At 38.1% G+C, this 15,840-nt stretch overlaps 2 protein-coding genes across 2 annotated transcripts; both read right to left on the bottom strand.

Annotated features, from left to right (window-relative positions):
* Nucleotides 1–3,608: 3,608 nt before the first annotated feature.
* LOC135077172 (pancreatic lipase-related protein 2-like) lies at nucleotides 3,609–6,011 on the bottom strand. Its single transcript, XM_063971724.1, has 5 exons — nucleotides 5,955–6,011; nucleotides 5,719–5,887; nucleotides 4,319–4,713; nucleotides 3,807–4,140; nucleotides 3,609–3,675 (listed from the first exon to the last, which is right to left on the bottom strand). The coding sequence occupies exons 1-5, from the start codon at nucleotides 5,986–5,988 to the stop codon at nucleotides 3,609–3,611; spliced, it is 999 nt and encodes a 332-aa protein (XP_063827794.1). The 5' UTR covers nucleotides 5,989–6,011.
* Nucleotides 6,012–8,321: 2,310 nt separating this feature from the next.
* LOC135077161 (hepatic triacylglycerol lipase-like) lies at nucleotides 8,322–15,138 on the bottom strand. Its single transcript, XM_063971716.1, is given in 5 exon segments — nucleotides 8,322–8,385; nucleotides 13,949–14,282; nucleotides 14,473–14,801; nucleotides 14,803–15,013; nucleotides 15,082–15,138. Coding segments are annotated over 5 exon segments (972 nt in total). The 5' UTR covers nucleotides 15,116–15,138.
* Between the last annotated feature and the right edge of the window lie 702 nt (nucleotides 15,139–15,840).

The raw sequence follows: 15,840 nt of genomic DNA, 5'->3' as shown, positions 1-15,840 counted from the left end.
TGTTTACCTAGTAAACAGCCAGTATCCATTGTTGTCAGGGTTCCTAGTGTAACTCCTGATGAACTCGTGGTCTACAAACTCTTCAGTGTCCACCAGGTGAAGGGTGTCGTCTCCATCACCAGGGAAATAGAAAAATCGGTCTCCTTCCTTGTAACCCGCAGTTGGGTCTATAATGACGCTCGCAGCAGAAGCTGTAAAGAAGTATTATAGTTACAGAAGTATGTTTAGAATATTTTTGATGAATCAAGAGATGTTATTTTGATAGATATCCGGAATAATTAAAAAAAATCCTAATTTTAAATAAATAAAAAATAACATTACCTGCTATAACGACGGAAAAGAGAATTAGGAATTTCATATTTCCCTTTAGGTCATTTACAATGAACTACACCAGTCTGCTGGTGGCATTAGTTTTTATAAGGGTTTCCTATGTTTGGTTTTTACTAGATTAACTACTTATCTTTCAAATAAAACGATAACGCTCAACGATGAATGAATGTGATATTTTATCTTCTTAAATTTTAACTACTTACATTATCTTAAATTAATTGGTTGTTACACATTCAATCGTTGCTTTGGAGTTCATAATAACATCCAAGTATGAATAAAAACATGATAAAAACATCATAATATCATCAAAAGTAAGTAGATAATGATTTTAATCATACTCGTAGTATCTATTCGTCATTACAGTCGGATGGGCAGCGTTCGGGAAGCTTTGCCATATACTCACGTCCGAAATACCGCAGTGTCTCAAGTCAAAAGTATTTGACCAATGTGTGTTGCCAGTGATGGTATACGGATCTGAGACGTGATCGCTTACTGTGGGCCTGTGCCATAAGAAGGCTCAAGGTCACCCAAAGGGCGATGGAGCGGGCTATGCCGAAGTTTCCCTGCGTGATCGAATCATAAATGAGGAGATCCGCAGGAGAACCAAAGTAACCGACATATGTAGTTCGCATAATTGCTAAAATCAAGTGACAGTGGGCGGGGCACATAGCTCGTAGAGCGATGGCCGTTGGGGCAGGAAAGTTCTCGAGTGGCGACCACGGGCTGGAAGACGTAGCGTGGGCAGGCCTCCTACTAGGTGGACCGACGATCTGGTAAAGGTCGCGGGAAGAGCCTGGATGCGGGTAGCGCAGGACCGTTCATTATGGAAAACCTTGGGGGAGGCCTTTGTCCAGCAGTGGACGTCATTTGGCTGAAACGAAACGAAACGAAACGTGGTGGAGGATAAAAGTAATTTGTGCATACCGTTAACCAATAAATCCAAGACACAACTTGTCTAATAACACTTCATTCATTCTAGCTTTGAAAGAAAGCATAATTAGTTTTCATCTAATATGCTTATGAAATTTTGAGAATTTCAGAGAATAGGCCGTAAATTATTTATCATACCCCTAGGTGATAAGGATTTTTCACACGCGCGAAGTATCGGGAACAACTAGTTTGTCAGTAACTGAGATCTTTGGTTTCTTTTAAATCAGTTAAATATTTCTAATGTTGATTGACACATGAGTATGAAATTCTATCATTCATACAGTCTATACGAGTATCAGCATTTTGGCAGCCTATAAAAAGTATTTAAATTGATTGGTGGTGTGAAAACTACCCAACTATTGTAAGCATATTGAACTTTTAGAGAAGAAATGAAAATCAAAACAAATGAAAAATGTTTAATTTATTCATTAACCTTCATTGTGACATTTATGACGTATACTACTTTGTTCGGTAGTTTATAATATGTATGGGAAATACCAACCAATTAGCCAATTCAATAAAATTTAGATGCCTATCTATAAAATCTGCACAGGTGTGTACAAGCAAATGGGGAAGTACCTACCTACCTAGTACCTAATCTAATAGGCTCTAATCGTGCAATTGTGGCGTGTTGCTGATAATTAGGGTTTTTCTAGATTTTTTTATCACCAATCAAGCCATAAATGACTTGATCTTGTGTACAAGTAGGCCTGGCCTATCTACATAATAATATTTTGATTACTAACGCAATAAAAATTGTGTAAAAAATATTATATTTCATTTATGGCCCTGGTGCAGACAACTGTATCAAACTAACACTGTAAGGCCGAGTTGCACCACCAAACTTTGACCGAAACTATAGCGTTAACCGGTGTTTTTTGTTTGGAGTTTGAGAGTTTTTTGACATTTGTTAAAGTTAAAGTAAGATGGTGCCACTCAGCCTAAGTTTAAAGGGTGTTTGCAACAAAAATCAAGAGTCCAATATGCTGTCGACTATACTTCATTTTCGTTCATTTCAGCCATTGACAAAGGCTGGACAAAGGCCTCTCCCAAGGATTTCCACAAGCACCGGTGCTGCGCTATCCGCATCCAGTTACTGTAGCTAAATTCACCAGATCGTCGGTCCAATAGTGGTAGGCCTATCCACACTACGTCCTCCAGCTGTGGTCGCTTCTCGAGAGGCTGAGAACTCTTCTGCCCCAGTAAGAATGTCACATTGAGCATTATCATGTTTGTCAGATTTGATATTTCCTATAACATCCATACCAATATCATAAATTACCAAGAAAAGAAACAGTAAGTGCACTTATCATCATCATCAGTTTATAGTAGTCCACTGTACTATATTATTATGATCATCGGCTTTTGAAACTTAACTTTTGTCTACAACGTTTCGGGGCAGGCCACGAGGTGGACCAACGATCTGGTGAAGGAACGAGGGAAGTTCGTGGATGCAGGCAGCGAGGCCGGTCGTTGTGGAAATCCTTGGAGAGGCCTTTGTCCAGCTGTGGACGTCATTTAGCTGAAATTAACAAACGAATGAACGACCTTTAACTTATAAGTCGTCACTTCATTTAGCTGCAGGTTCTATGCTGCGCTTGCTAAGTCTCGGTCTCCAGTCAAGATCCTATCTATGATTATAAGATTATATCTAATTTCATGTATTATAATCTAAGTAAATATTGAATAGAAAATTAGACGTAGTGCAATTTTATTTAAGTAGGTATACTTCTTGTTACTGGGCTTAGCATTTTCGCCGCGTTTTGGTGGGACTAAATAATTAAGTTTAAGAAACAAGGTAACATCTACTATTATATGCTATGCTGTACAACTTCCTTGTTCATTCTTTTAAATACCTGTACCTTCCTGTCGAAAAAAAGTCAAAATAAATGGATTCACGTTATGAAGGTTTTTTTAGCTGATAGAGGTAAGGTTCCTTCACTATATTTTTACTCCTTCTAATTCTCTTTCTCTCTCTCTCTCTCTCTCTCTTATATCGTACACAACATTGCTCTATCAAAAATATGGATAAAATTGTATAGAAAACTTTGTAATTGAAAGATAATACTTTAATCTATAGATCTTTCTGTGTGTAACTTTATTCTCCATCCTTTCCACCAGGCTACTATAATATAAATGTGAAAGTTGGTGAGCTGATAAAGCTCAAAGTGACCAATTTCTACAAAAAATTACATCGCGAAATTGTTCGGTTATTTTCTTTAGATTTTTTCAGAGATTCTTTACAGAAGCCTAATAGGTAGGAAGTGACATGAAGATAAACAATAACAAACATTTTAAACAAAAGTTTTATTTACAACATCATGAGAACATTATTTGTGTATAAAGCGTTAAAAAGCGGTGGTTTTCAACGCATGTAGGTCGTCTTCTGTGATTGATAAACCATAAAGTCCAGTTCTGAAAACAGAAAAACAGAATAAAACACTTTTTTAATAAGCCGAGCTGAACATGGCTAGACAGCCAAATAATAACCCAAAAAAAAGAAATAGAGTAGCACCACTGAACATGAAACAATTCACAACACTCACCCGAATTTGCCAATGTCTGCGTTGCCCATATTCAATTCTTCTCCTGAGCATATCTGAAGAACAGCCTGGATTGTGCTGTTACAGCGACTTCCTACGAAACTGTCTTTTCTCACGCTAAGCGCGAAGAACTGGTATGACCTGGAGTGGGAACAGCCGCTGTTTTCACAACCTGGCTGGAAGCTGATGCCTCCGTTAGGGTAGAAGTCGGCATCAGCGATGGGCTTGAGCATGCCCTGGATACCACCATCAGTGTGGATCGCTTCAACGTAGCGTCCTGCTTCACGATTGAGAGCGTGGGGATTCAACCGCCAAAGGGGACCAGCTGCATCCAATCCTAGAAATAAATTGATATAATAAATCGGTAACTGAATGTTGAATGAAATTAGAACTTTAATAAAAGGGGAGATGCACAATATTGCGCCACATTGTCGGCACGTGCCTTTATTATGACGCTACTGCGTAGCTTGTATCAAACATAAATTTTAGGTGAAAATATCCCTGTTCTTTTTTACCTGTAACCCTAGAGGGCCGACCACCAGCTCTGCGTCCAGCATTTCCAACGACGTGAGCGCCTAAGCTGTACCCGATGAGGTGGAATTGGCTCCAGTCCGACAATCCAGTGTCGACGAGCCACACCAGAAAGTCGCCTATGTATTCGCCCACACTAGGCACTCCCGCTACAGCCCTGAGATAATTTCCCGAAGCAGCGTGGTTCCAATCCACAACTATAACATTGCAGTCTACAGCAGCAAGGAATGCGTCTCGTACGACAATGTTGAATGCAGAGTTGCCACTGCTAGTCCATCCATGGAGGAGAAATTTTGTTGGCTTACTCGCATCGTAGTTGGAATTATGTACTGATGCAACATCACCATGAGTAATAATTTGACGCTGAGTGGGGTTTTGCCTGTAATGAAGAATGTTCACTAATTTTGTTTTTTAGCTTTCTGTATTCTCTGTTAAAAATAAAAAATACACGTGAAAGAATTATTTCGATACGTCAATTAGTTTCCAAGATATTGAATTTTAAAAGTGCGGGCGGCGGCGAGCCCGCCATTTTATGCGCGTGACGTCATATTACAGTGACTGGCTCATATTTGTATGGGTGGAATCTTGCAAGCTGAATTAAGACCCACTTCCAGGCAACCGATTAAGCTGAAATTTCGCAAACACATGTGATTTGGATGACCATGCAATATTATGATGACATGGAGCTGATCTGATGATGGAGCTGGAAGGTGGCCATAGGAACTCTATAATAAAACGACTTAAATCCATCGAGTTTGGGCTCGTTCGTTTTGTATTGATGAGTACTTTAATTCTATATAGTAATCAGGGTCTAATGATGGAGCTGGAAGGTAATTCGCAATAAAACGACACAATCGCATCAAGTTTGGGTTTGGTTCAATTTTAATTTCTGTGATGGGTCTGGGTGTTAACATGTATAATTTTGTATTTACAAAAAAAAATGTATTTAAGTATGTTTATATCCGTTTTCTAGTGAGTGGACACTGTGAATGTATGTACGTCACGCGGGGTCACGTGACCGTCGGCGGGACTCAATATTTAAGCGAACTTTGAATGCCTATAAAATCATAACTACTGGGTATTTTTGAAAGAAATAAAAACTAATGTACTTGTAAATGTAAAAGCTTAACTGTAACATAGGTTTCAAGTGATTTTGCATACCTAGTAACATTCTCAATTCAAAACGTAACATGGTAAGATTGCAAAATTAATATTTGTGTAAACTGTCACAAGCCACACCCAATCACACCCTAATCAAACGAAAATATTTTTGTTATTAACTTTCATTTAATCTTCACAGCTTGTAGGACATTCCTTGCGAATCACGGCGGTGTGTTTGAATGCATTTAAATACTTACATACTTTTAGGTGCATGGATACTAACCTGGTGAAAAGCCAGTATTCGTTGTCAGCACCTGTTCCAGGCCTAGATTCGAGTTCTTCCCACAGGTCCACGAGAACCAACTTGCCTTCATCGTTGGTCAGCCACACATACCGGCTCTCGCCTTCTACGTAGTGGCTATTGTCAATTGGGATCGCACCACCAACGCAAGCTGGAGTAGAAAATTTAATTGTGTTAGAAGCTTATTTTGATGTTATCTTTTTAGAAAAGACAATTACCTATAACGACGGATAAGAGAACCAGATGCCTCATATTTCCTAATGTCTAATAATGAACTACACCGATCCTCTCCGGTGACTTTGGTTTTATAAGAGAGCCCTTTGTTTGGTACTCATTAGATTACCTTTCCTTTAAATGATGATAACGCACGTTTTGATTATCTTAAATTCCACCGTTACCACCGCTTTGTCTTCACAGACATATAATTTATTATTAGGATTTCTTTGTTTATTTCACAAATGACTTCGCAATTTAGCAACACACTTTCTGTATTTGACGCCATTGTTGTTGTTATGGCAAGTAGCGCCACGAGTATTGAAAATGAGAACAAAAACTGTCTAAACGGCGGCTAATAACTCGCTGTTTTACAATAAGGCTAGTCGTATTAAAAAACGTTTGGCGCCGAATACATTTCGGCGGATTCTCATTCAGCGCATACCTACAATCCGGCTAATCGTTGGACCGCCGTATTACGAAACAGCGCTGTTTTTTAATATGGCTAGCTGTAATGTAAAACAATCCGACTGCGACATAAATATCAAATGTAGAAAATTTTGTCTAGTTTATTTTTATATAAATAACTTTATCATGTACCTACATATTAAATAGGAAAGGAATACCTAATTATCAAAAACCTTCATTAGCGTCATTTTTCCAATATGGTGGCGCGAGCGGCAACTATACGAGGTCGCAAAGTTGAAATTTGGAAAGAACACATCAAAATCTATATAAATGCCAATTTTCAAAACTCCCGGAAAACTTTCCAGGTAATGACTGGACTATATTAAATGTGTTGGTGAGGATCTTTTTCGCGCAAAAAACTATTAGACGGATTTTGATGTACCCTTACAGTAAGTATTATTATAGGTAGGTTATAAGTTATAATGATATTATACAGGGTGTTTCTTGTAAGGTGTCAAGCCGAAGGCAGGTGATAGGTGAGGACTAGACCTATCGATTTTACCCCCATGTATGTTCTACGATTTTTCGTAGTTTAGAAGTTATCGTTAATTTTGTGATTTTTTCAAATTTCATGACCTAGTGGCTTAATTTTTTTTTAATCTTTTTTTTGGGTTGACTTTTCTCAGATTTCTTTTTTTTGACAGATTCCCTATTAGTTGCAGATATTTGAAAAAAATAATCACCTTCCTATCTTTGATGCAAGATACAAAATTTTTGCTAGAAACATAAAAAATATGCTTTTAGCAGAACATTCTAAAATTTTCAATTGAAATGTATAAGAAAAAAAAATCATTTCCATAGGTCCAAAATAATTTTAAAAACTGCGCAGTTTTCTAAACTTTCATAATAACACAAAAAAACATGTACTTAATAGGCCATTATTTTCACCGTAGTGTACCGTCACAACTTTTTACCGTAGAACAACTGAGTTACGAGACTTGGTTTTTTTGACAAGTATTGTTTTTGATGGGATCAAATTTAATCGTAAAGTAACAATTACCACTGTGGTCTAGTGGTAAGACTACCTATTTAGGACAGCCAATTCTTCTGTGGTTTAGGATTCCGGGTGAAGCTCGCTGATCATCCAGCAGTTTCCAACTTTCCATCAGGTCAGATGAAGGGCAAGAGCTTCCTCGTTGTGGATAAAAAATGTTCTGTTCAGTTATTGTCTCTAAACGTGTTCTACGTAACGTACACTTAGTGGATTGCAAACATTAGTTAGTCCTAAGAAAGTCAAAAACATGTAACGGAATCTCCGACTTACCACTTTAGTGGAGCGATTACAGAAAATAATGGCCTATTAAGTACATGTTTTTTTGTGTTATTATGAAAGTTTAGAAAACTGCGCAGTTTTTAAAATTATTTTGGACCTATGGAAATTCTTTTTTTTTTCTCATACATTTCAGTTGAAAATTTTAGAATGTTCTGCTAAAAGCATATTTTTTATGTTTCTAGCAAAAATTTTGTATCTTGCATCAAAGATAGGAAGGTGATTATTTTTTTCAAATATCTGCAACTAATAGGGAATCTGTCAAAAAAAAGAAATCTGAGAAAAGTCAACCCAAAAAAAAGATTTAAAAAAATTAAGCCACTAGGTCATGAAATTTGAAAAAATCACAAAATTAACGATAAGTTCTAAACTACGAAAAATCGTAGAACATACATGGGGGTGAAATCGATAGGTCTAGTCCTCACCTATCACCTGCCTTCGGCTTGACACCTTACAAGAAACACCCTGTATAATAAGCCACGGTCAAAAGTAGTAAGATTTTTTCAGATATTCTTTTCAGAAGCCTAATTAGGTAGAAAGTGTTTTGACTCAAAAAAATAAACAAAACTACAAACATTTTAAACAAAAGTTTTATTTACAACAGAATGAGAATATTTGTTTTATATAAAACGTCTTAAGCGATGGTTTGCAACGCCTGTAGGTCGTCTTCTGTGATTGATAAACCATAGAGTCCAGTTCTGAAAACAGAATATTACAAAATTTTAATATAGTACTGAATTAAACATTAAATTCATAAAAATCTAAAGGTGTTCCTTCCCTAAGTTGACAAGGAATGAGGAATTTTGTTAATTCTTTATAGAAGAAGGCTTTAATAAAGTAACAAAAGCAGGCAGGCAAGTTCGTCATAATTATTCGCCACAAAAAGTTTCCATACAAAATTTCCTATTTCTAATAACACTGGCCAATGGGAAGTAACAGCTTGCTGCTTCTCAACATTGTTCATTCGTAGTTTCTTATCGACACAGCCTTCTGTCCACTCTACAGGGTGGAATTTTGTAATGCCACCTGGAGGGAAAATACTCTTAATATTGTAGATAGAAAAAAAATCTCAAAGAAAACATTCCTTTATTTTTGACAAGAAATAGAACTGCATTTAAAGATTTTCAAAAATTTGCTTGCTACACCCGGGAATCGAACCAACTAAAATCTGTTAAAAATTACACCCTGTATTTTTATTGCATCGATCGTTAGGGTTAAGTATAAGGATGAAATCTCTCTAACAAACTTGATAAATCAAATGAAAGGAAAACCATGAAATCTTAAATTATCTTAATTATTTACAGAAAATTGTATGGTATGGTATGGTAGAGAATTTTCAAAAAAAATTTTGAAAATCTATGAATGCAGTTTTCTTTCTTTTCAAAAATAAAGGAATGTTTTCTTTCAGTAAAATTTACTATCTACAGTATTAAGAGTACTTTCCCTCCAGGTGGGATTACAAAATTCCACCCTGTATACAGGGTGTTTCAAAATACCCCCTAAAGCCTGAAAGGGCACAGAAACTGAAACAATCTGAAATAGAAGCCGTTGTTCCTATTGTCATATCTTAAACGGTTTTGGAAATAACGTACATCGAAAGTTTCCAAAAATATCGATATGAATTCCCTCACTATCGATCAGCTGCAGCGGGGTTCATCGAACGCAAATCATAGACTTTGTATTTTTCAGAATGTCAATTAGCCGCATTTTTTGCCTACTTCCTTTATCGATGTGTTCAAAGCATGTTTGTTCGTTAAATAAACATTTTAAATAGGTACTCACTAACACTTTACATGTGTACGTACATTTGAAAAATTTTTTAAAAACTTCATCTATCGAAACCAGGCCACTTGATGGAAAAAAAATGTAAGTAAATAACTTTTTCCGATAGCAACATCACTACTAATGATAGTTTTCAAACATTCTTAGACAACAGAAAAAAAAAAATTTGTGAAATTCCAGGTAGGTTACGTTACCGTACCTTTAGTCGAATTCTGTTATTATTTAATCTTTGAAATTGCATTTCCGCCCATCTTTCCGCCCCTCTTTAGCTTACTCCTGGTACCTTTCCTGGTACCACCAGGAGTAAGATTGAATTGTGTTCCGTATAAAAATAAGCATTTAGTAACCCGTTTGTAAGTTCACCATAAGCACCAATAAGGCCTCATAATTACGGAGCCGCAGCGCATGATAAACACAAAAAATATTGATGCGAGTCGGGTGAAGTGGTGTGCCAACCTCTCTTCCCGCGGTGAATCCTTCAGCGAGTATTGCCACGCATGCCGCAACAATAAACGCCGTGTGAGACGCATCGAAGCCATCCGCAGGATTCGGCTGCAAATAACGTTCCATTTCAAGAATACGCGTCTTAAATCGCTTTTCCGTAAAAGCACTCATACACACACAATGCCAATGTTTGAACTCAGTTGGTCGCACAGCGTAAGATGCCCGGCGTCTCCGTAAATGAGGCCTTAGTTTTATTTCATTTTTTTATTTTAACAATTTGTTGAGTAGCCATTGGATACAGAGGCGTTCACATCATATTTTACAAAATCCTTGCAAAATGGGTCTTATTTAAGCAGCAAAAGGTTGATGTGAACGCATCTGTACCATTATTATTATTTTGTAATAATTTGCCAATAATAATAACATTAATAGCGGCATTTAAAAAAATGCTGAGAATTTAAAACAATTCTAAAATAATAATAATAACAACAACAAAAAACGTAGGTACATTTTGACAAACATTTTATTTAGTAAGGCAAGTGCTCAAAGAAAGGCCAACGTGGAAGCAAAAGTACTAGGGAAACATCAGTGCTTGAGCTTAAGCATTTTGGGTTTTCAGTTTCTTTTACGAAACCCTAATAGACAGTGATTGTAAACATTTTTACTTAGATTTTTTTTTGGTGGCATGTTTTGAGTTTGCACATTTGCATAGTAACGGTTGGCACCTTTTAAACCCGCGCGTTCGCGGGGGCGAGTGGGGCGCCTTATTACATTTTTCAAATATCCCAAAAATGAAATTTTAAGTTGGTATGAAGAACATGACGTCATACTGCAGCATCGTATCGTACAACTCCGTGTAAATCAAAAAACATTAACTACTCACATCCATAATCATTATTTCAAAACACATAAATGCCTAGTCTACTAGTCAGGCATGATTCATGCATGATACAATATCGTAATACTAACTTACCATCAGGTGAGATCGCGGCCAATTGTTAAACTATTCATTTAAAAAATATGCTTTTATTTACTCATAAACCTTTCTTTAATAAATTTCAAAATCGTCTCGTACTTTTAAACTTAAAATCTTAAAAATCAATGAAAAATTAAAATAATACCCAAAGAAAATGTTGGCAACCTCATTAGTGAGTGGGCTAGGGAACACCACCCCCCGCCCTGGAGCCCACCACCCCCCGCCCTGGCGCCCACTCTAACGGCTAACTCGTGCGCAGCGCTGCGCGCCTGGTACACAGTGGGCCGAAATATGCATTGCGTACTAATTCCGGACCAACAATATTTTTTTATACACAAATAATTTTAAACATTATGCCTTTTGTATGTTAAACTTTTGGTGGTACAAATACTCTTAAGATTGTGTATGTAATTCTAATTCAGCAAACTCTTACTGTAAACGTAAACTTATTACAAAGGTAATGCTAGAACATAATCACGGGATGCCATTACTTTAATATGCTTAAACTAAACAAGGCGGCTGAATAAAGGTATGGGAGAAATACTAAGTAGGTGCGCGTTATTGACACTGCACTGATATCAGAACGTGTAAACATTGAGGCTCAGTCAAAGAGAAGGTGACCTTTGTTCCTTAACTCGCCGAGCCTATTATTTACTTTGCGTGTTTGAACACATTCACTCAATGTTTTGTTAAATTTAAGTTTAGCCACTACCTACTTAATGGCATGTATTTAATCGTTTTGTAATTATCTCTTTGTCAAACAAAATAAATCAAAAATAGCAAAAAAAAACTGACCTTTACACGAAAAACGCAATCTATGTAATTCAAACTTGGCATCAGCTTTCGTCTAAGCACAACTATTTGAATTGCATACTCATCTGTTTTCGGAATGCATATTTGGCTAGCTGATTCTGGTTTTACATTAATTGTAGAACAGTCATGTTTCTGATGTTGCAGTAAGTTTAAGAGGAAAGTTTATTATTAACAGAGATGCAATTAATGTTCCCGTGTAAACACGTTTAGAATTATTATCTAGTACAATACTGTCTAACAAGTCTGCAATGCAATGTCTTTTCATGATTGTAATTTGTAGTGTTTTTCTTAAATGAATAAATTAAGGTACTATTTGGAACCGAGCTGCCGATTGTAACTGCTGACAGCACGTGCAGCGTCCCGTTGTTGTCTACGTCACTCACCATCAAGTGACAATGGGACGCTGCATGTTTTATCATATTATTATTAAGGAGGTTAAAGATTAGTTCGGTCCATTGGGGCTTCGGTAGCTCAAAGGTTAGCCACCGGGATTGCGGAAAACGCGGGTTCGATTCCCACACGAGATCATCAAGGTTCGGAATTCGAATAGTGTTCTATCTTTAGATATTAGTAGGTACAGAGGCGTTCACATCAAGTTTTACAAATGATTAAGGCTGATTTACACGTAATAAGTAGCTAGGTAACTAAATTTGAATTTGCATGTCGTTTAAATGCAATTTAATCACTTAAAATTAAGTCTTAAAGGATGATTTTCACGTATTATGTAGTTAAGTAGGTAACTAAATTTTACCTTCATTTTTCGGGTAAGTTGGTGGGTGGGGCTTGTCACTTGACACCTTTTGATAAGCAGTTTCATACTAATTATGAGACATTTGGACATAGACTTAAAATTAAGTTAAAATTTAGTTACCTACTTAACTATTTAATACGTGTAAATCAGTCTTAGGCTGCTTTTGTAAAAGTGAAAATTATTGAGGGACGCTTTAGAATGTTGATATGAAAATAAATTTGAGAATTCAATAACATTTCTTCTATTTTAAAATGAGACGTAACTTGGTAGACAAAGTAGGTACATAAACGACATTGCGACATTCCTTTACCTGCGAAATAAAAATTAGCGTACTAAAATCATTGTTAAAATGTTGTTGAAATGTTGCATTGTCATAATAAGAAGTTGCAAAAATTTGGCATGTGGCACGATCCCGTTCGCACCACTTTGCACTGCGGAAGCGCCGAAAGATCGCGACACCGGCCGTCGGCTCTTCTTTGATTTAGTCGTTCATATGCTTCGTGCGTGATCGGTGTGTTTTCCTATCGTTTAACTACTTTCGAAAGCTTTGTGTTTTGTGTTGTTTTGCTACAATGGCAATGTTTTCTAATTCCGAATATTATGAGATGATGTTGTGTGTGGGTCGAGCTGATGGAAATTTAACTCAAGCCCGTGAACTTTATCGGGAACAGTTTATCGAAGGTAGACCGGCGGCTGACCAGCGACGGCTTCCGTCGTATCAGTGTTTCCATGATATGGTGACACGTCTCCATTCTACGGGCTCTTTTCATCGATCGGGTTCTAGTGGACACCCAAATACAAACGAAATGCGTGCAGAAGAGGTTCTGCAACTCTTTGAAGACGAACCGACGACCAGTACAAGGCGCGCCGGGGCGCGACTTGGAATGAACCATGTTTCAGTTTGGCGAACACTGAAAGAAGATGGTCAACATCCGTACCACTACCGCCGCACACAGGAATTGATTCCTACTGACTTTGCGCCGCGAATAACAAGACGGGCAAGAATATGCGTGCAGCAAGGAGGACGTCATTTTGAGCCACTTTTGTAGGTATGTACCTAACCATAATTTTGAATGCTTGTTGTTTTGTTAACGACGTGCGTGTATTTTTTTCTCCGTAGGTATTAAATAATAATAATACCTAGTAAATACTAGGCGCACAGAATGTTTTAATGAGGCGTGGCCGGGGGCGTGAACATAGAAAGTTGCTCCTGGTCACTCCTGGTAGGACAATGAACCCAAATTAGTGATGGGAATTTTTATAATCGATATTTTTATTTTACATAAATTTACCCGAAATTTGAATATGTCGCTATGACTGTAAGAAATTAACAAGGGACTCTTTATAGACGTCTATTAAATACCCTTCAGTTATTAGGGGTTTTTTTGTAACACCCTGTATAGCGAGATGATACCTTAACATGTAACCAAAGTGGAACCCAAAAAAGAAAGTCAAAGAGTAGCTCAACTGAACTGGAACAATTCATAACACTCACCCGACTTTGCCAAAATCAGTGTTGCCCGTATTCAATTCCTCTCCTGAGCATCTCTGAAGAACGGCCTGGATTATGTTATTGCAGCGACTTCCCACGAAACGGTCTTCTCTCACGCTAAGCGCGAAAAACTGGTAGGACCTGGCGTGGGAACAGCCGCTGTCTTCACAGCCTGGCTGGAAGCTGATGCCTCCGTTAGGGTAGAAGTCGACATCAGCGATGGGCATGAGCATGCCCTGGAGACCACCATCAGTGTGGATTGCTTCAACGTAGTGTCCTGCTTCACGATTAAGAGCGTGGGGATTCAACCGCCAAAGAGGACCAGCTGGATCCAATCCTAGAAATAAATTGAATTGGTGACTGTATGTTGAATGAAATTATAACTTTAATAAAAGGGTGGTTGCACTTTATTGCGTCACATTGTCGGCACGTGCCTCCTTTAAGATGCTACTGCGTAGCTTGTATCGAACATAAATTTTGGGTGAGAATATCCCTGCTCTCTTAAATGATGGTAATTTGGTGTCTACCTGTAACCCTAGAGGGCCGACCACCAGCTCTGCGCCCAGCATTTCCAACGACGTGAGCGCCTAAACTGTACCCGACGAGGTGGATTTGGCTCCAGTCCGACAACCCAGCGTCGACGAGCCACACCAGAAAGTCGCCTAGGTATTCGCCCACACTGGGCACTCCCGCTACAGCCCTGAGATAATGTCCCGAAGCAGGGTTGTTCCAGTCCACAACTATAACATTGCAGTCTACAGCAGCAAGGAATGCGTCTCGTACGACAATGTTGAATGCAGAGTTGCCACTGCTAGTCCATCCATGGAGGAGGAATTTCGTTGGCTTGGTGTTTGAATGCATTTAAATACTTACATACTTTTAGGTGCATGGATACTAACCTGGTGAAAAGCCAGTATTCGTTGTCAGCACCTGTTCCAGGCCTAGATTCGAGTTCTTCCCACAGGTCCACGAGAACCAACTTGCCTTCATCGTTGGTCAGCCACACATACCGGCTCTCGCCTTCTACGTAGTGGCTATTGTCAATTGGGATCGCACCACCAACGCAAGCTGGAGTAGAAAATTTAATTGTGTTAGAAGCTTATATTTGATGTTATCTTTTTAGAAAAGACAATTACCTATAACGACGGATAAGAGAACCAGATGCCTCATATTTCCTAATGTCTAATAATGAACTACACCGATCCTCTCCGGTAACTTTGGTTTTATAAGAGAGCCCTTTGTTTGGTACTCATTTGATTACCTTTCCTTTAAATGATGATAACGCACGTTTTGACTATCTTAAATTCCACCGTTACCACCACTCTGTCTTCACAGACATATAATTTATTCTAAGGATTTCTTTGTTTATTTCACAAATGACTTCGCAATTTAGCAACACACTTTCTGTATTTGACGCCATTGTTGTTGTCATGGCAAGTAGCGCTACGAGTATTGAAAATGAGAACAAAAACTGTCTAAACGGCGGCTAATAACTCGCTGTTTTACAATAAGGCTAGCCGTAATGAAGAACGTTTGGCGCCGAATACATTCCGGCGGATTTTCATTCAGCCGCATTTAATCCAGCTAATCGTTGGACCGCCGTATTACAAAACAGCGCTGTTTTAGAAAATGGCTAGCTGTAATGTAAAACGGTGGAATATACAATCTGACTGAGACATAATCATCAAGGCCGGCAACGCACCTGTAACGCCCCTGGGTCTGCGGGTGTCTATGGGCGACGGTAATCACTTACCATCAGGTGATCCGTCTGCTCGTTTGCCTCCTATCACATAAAAAAAAAAAAATGTAGGAAATTAAATAGGAAAAGAGTCAAAAAACCTTCATTAGCGTCATTTTTCCAATATGGTAGCGCGAGCGGCAACTATACGAGGTCA

This window comes from Ostrinia nubilalis, chromosome 1 (assembly GCF_963855985.1).
Source record: "Ostrinia nubilalis chromosome 1, ilOstNubi1.1, whole genome shotgun sequence".
Classification (NCBI taxonomy): Eukaryota; Metazoa; Arthropoda; class Insecta; order Lepidoptera; family Crambidae; genus Ostrinia; species Ostrinia nubilalis.
The sequence above is the reverse complement of the archived record's forward strand: the minus strand, read 5'-3'. Positions and strand labels throughout refer to the sequence as shown.

Excerpts from the sequence above, each read along its gene's own strand:
- LOC135077172 (XM_063971724.1), bottom strand. The coding sequence starts at position 5,988 with ATGAGGCATCTGGTTCTCTTATCCGTCGTTATAG. Across the intron at positions 5,888-5,954 it reads TCTCTTATCCGTCGTTATAG|CTTGCGTTGGTGGTGCGATC; the intron begins GTAATTGTCTTT and ends TTTCTACTCCAG. Across the intron at positions 4,714-5,718 it reads GAATACTGGCTTTTCACCAG|GCAAAACCCCACTCAGCGTC; the intron begins GTTAGTATCCAT and ends TCTTCATTACAG.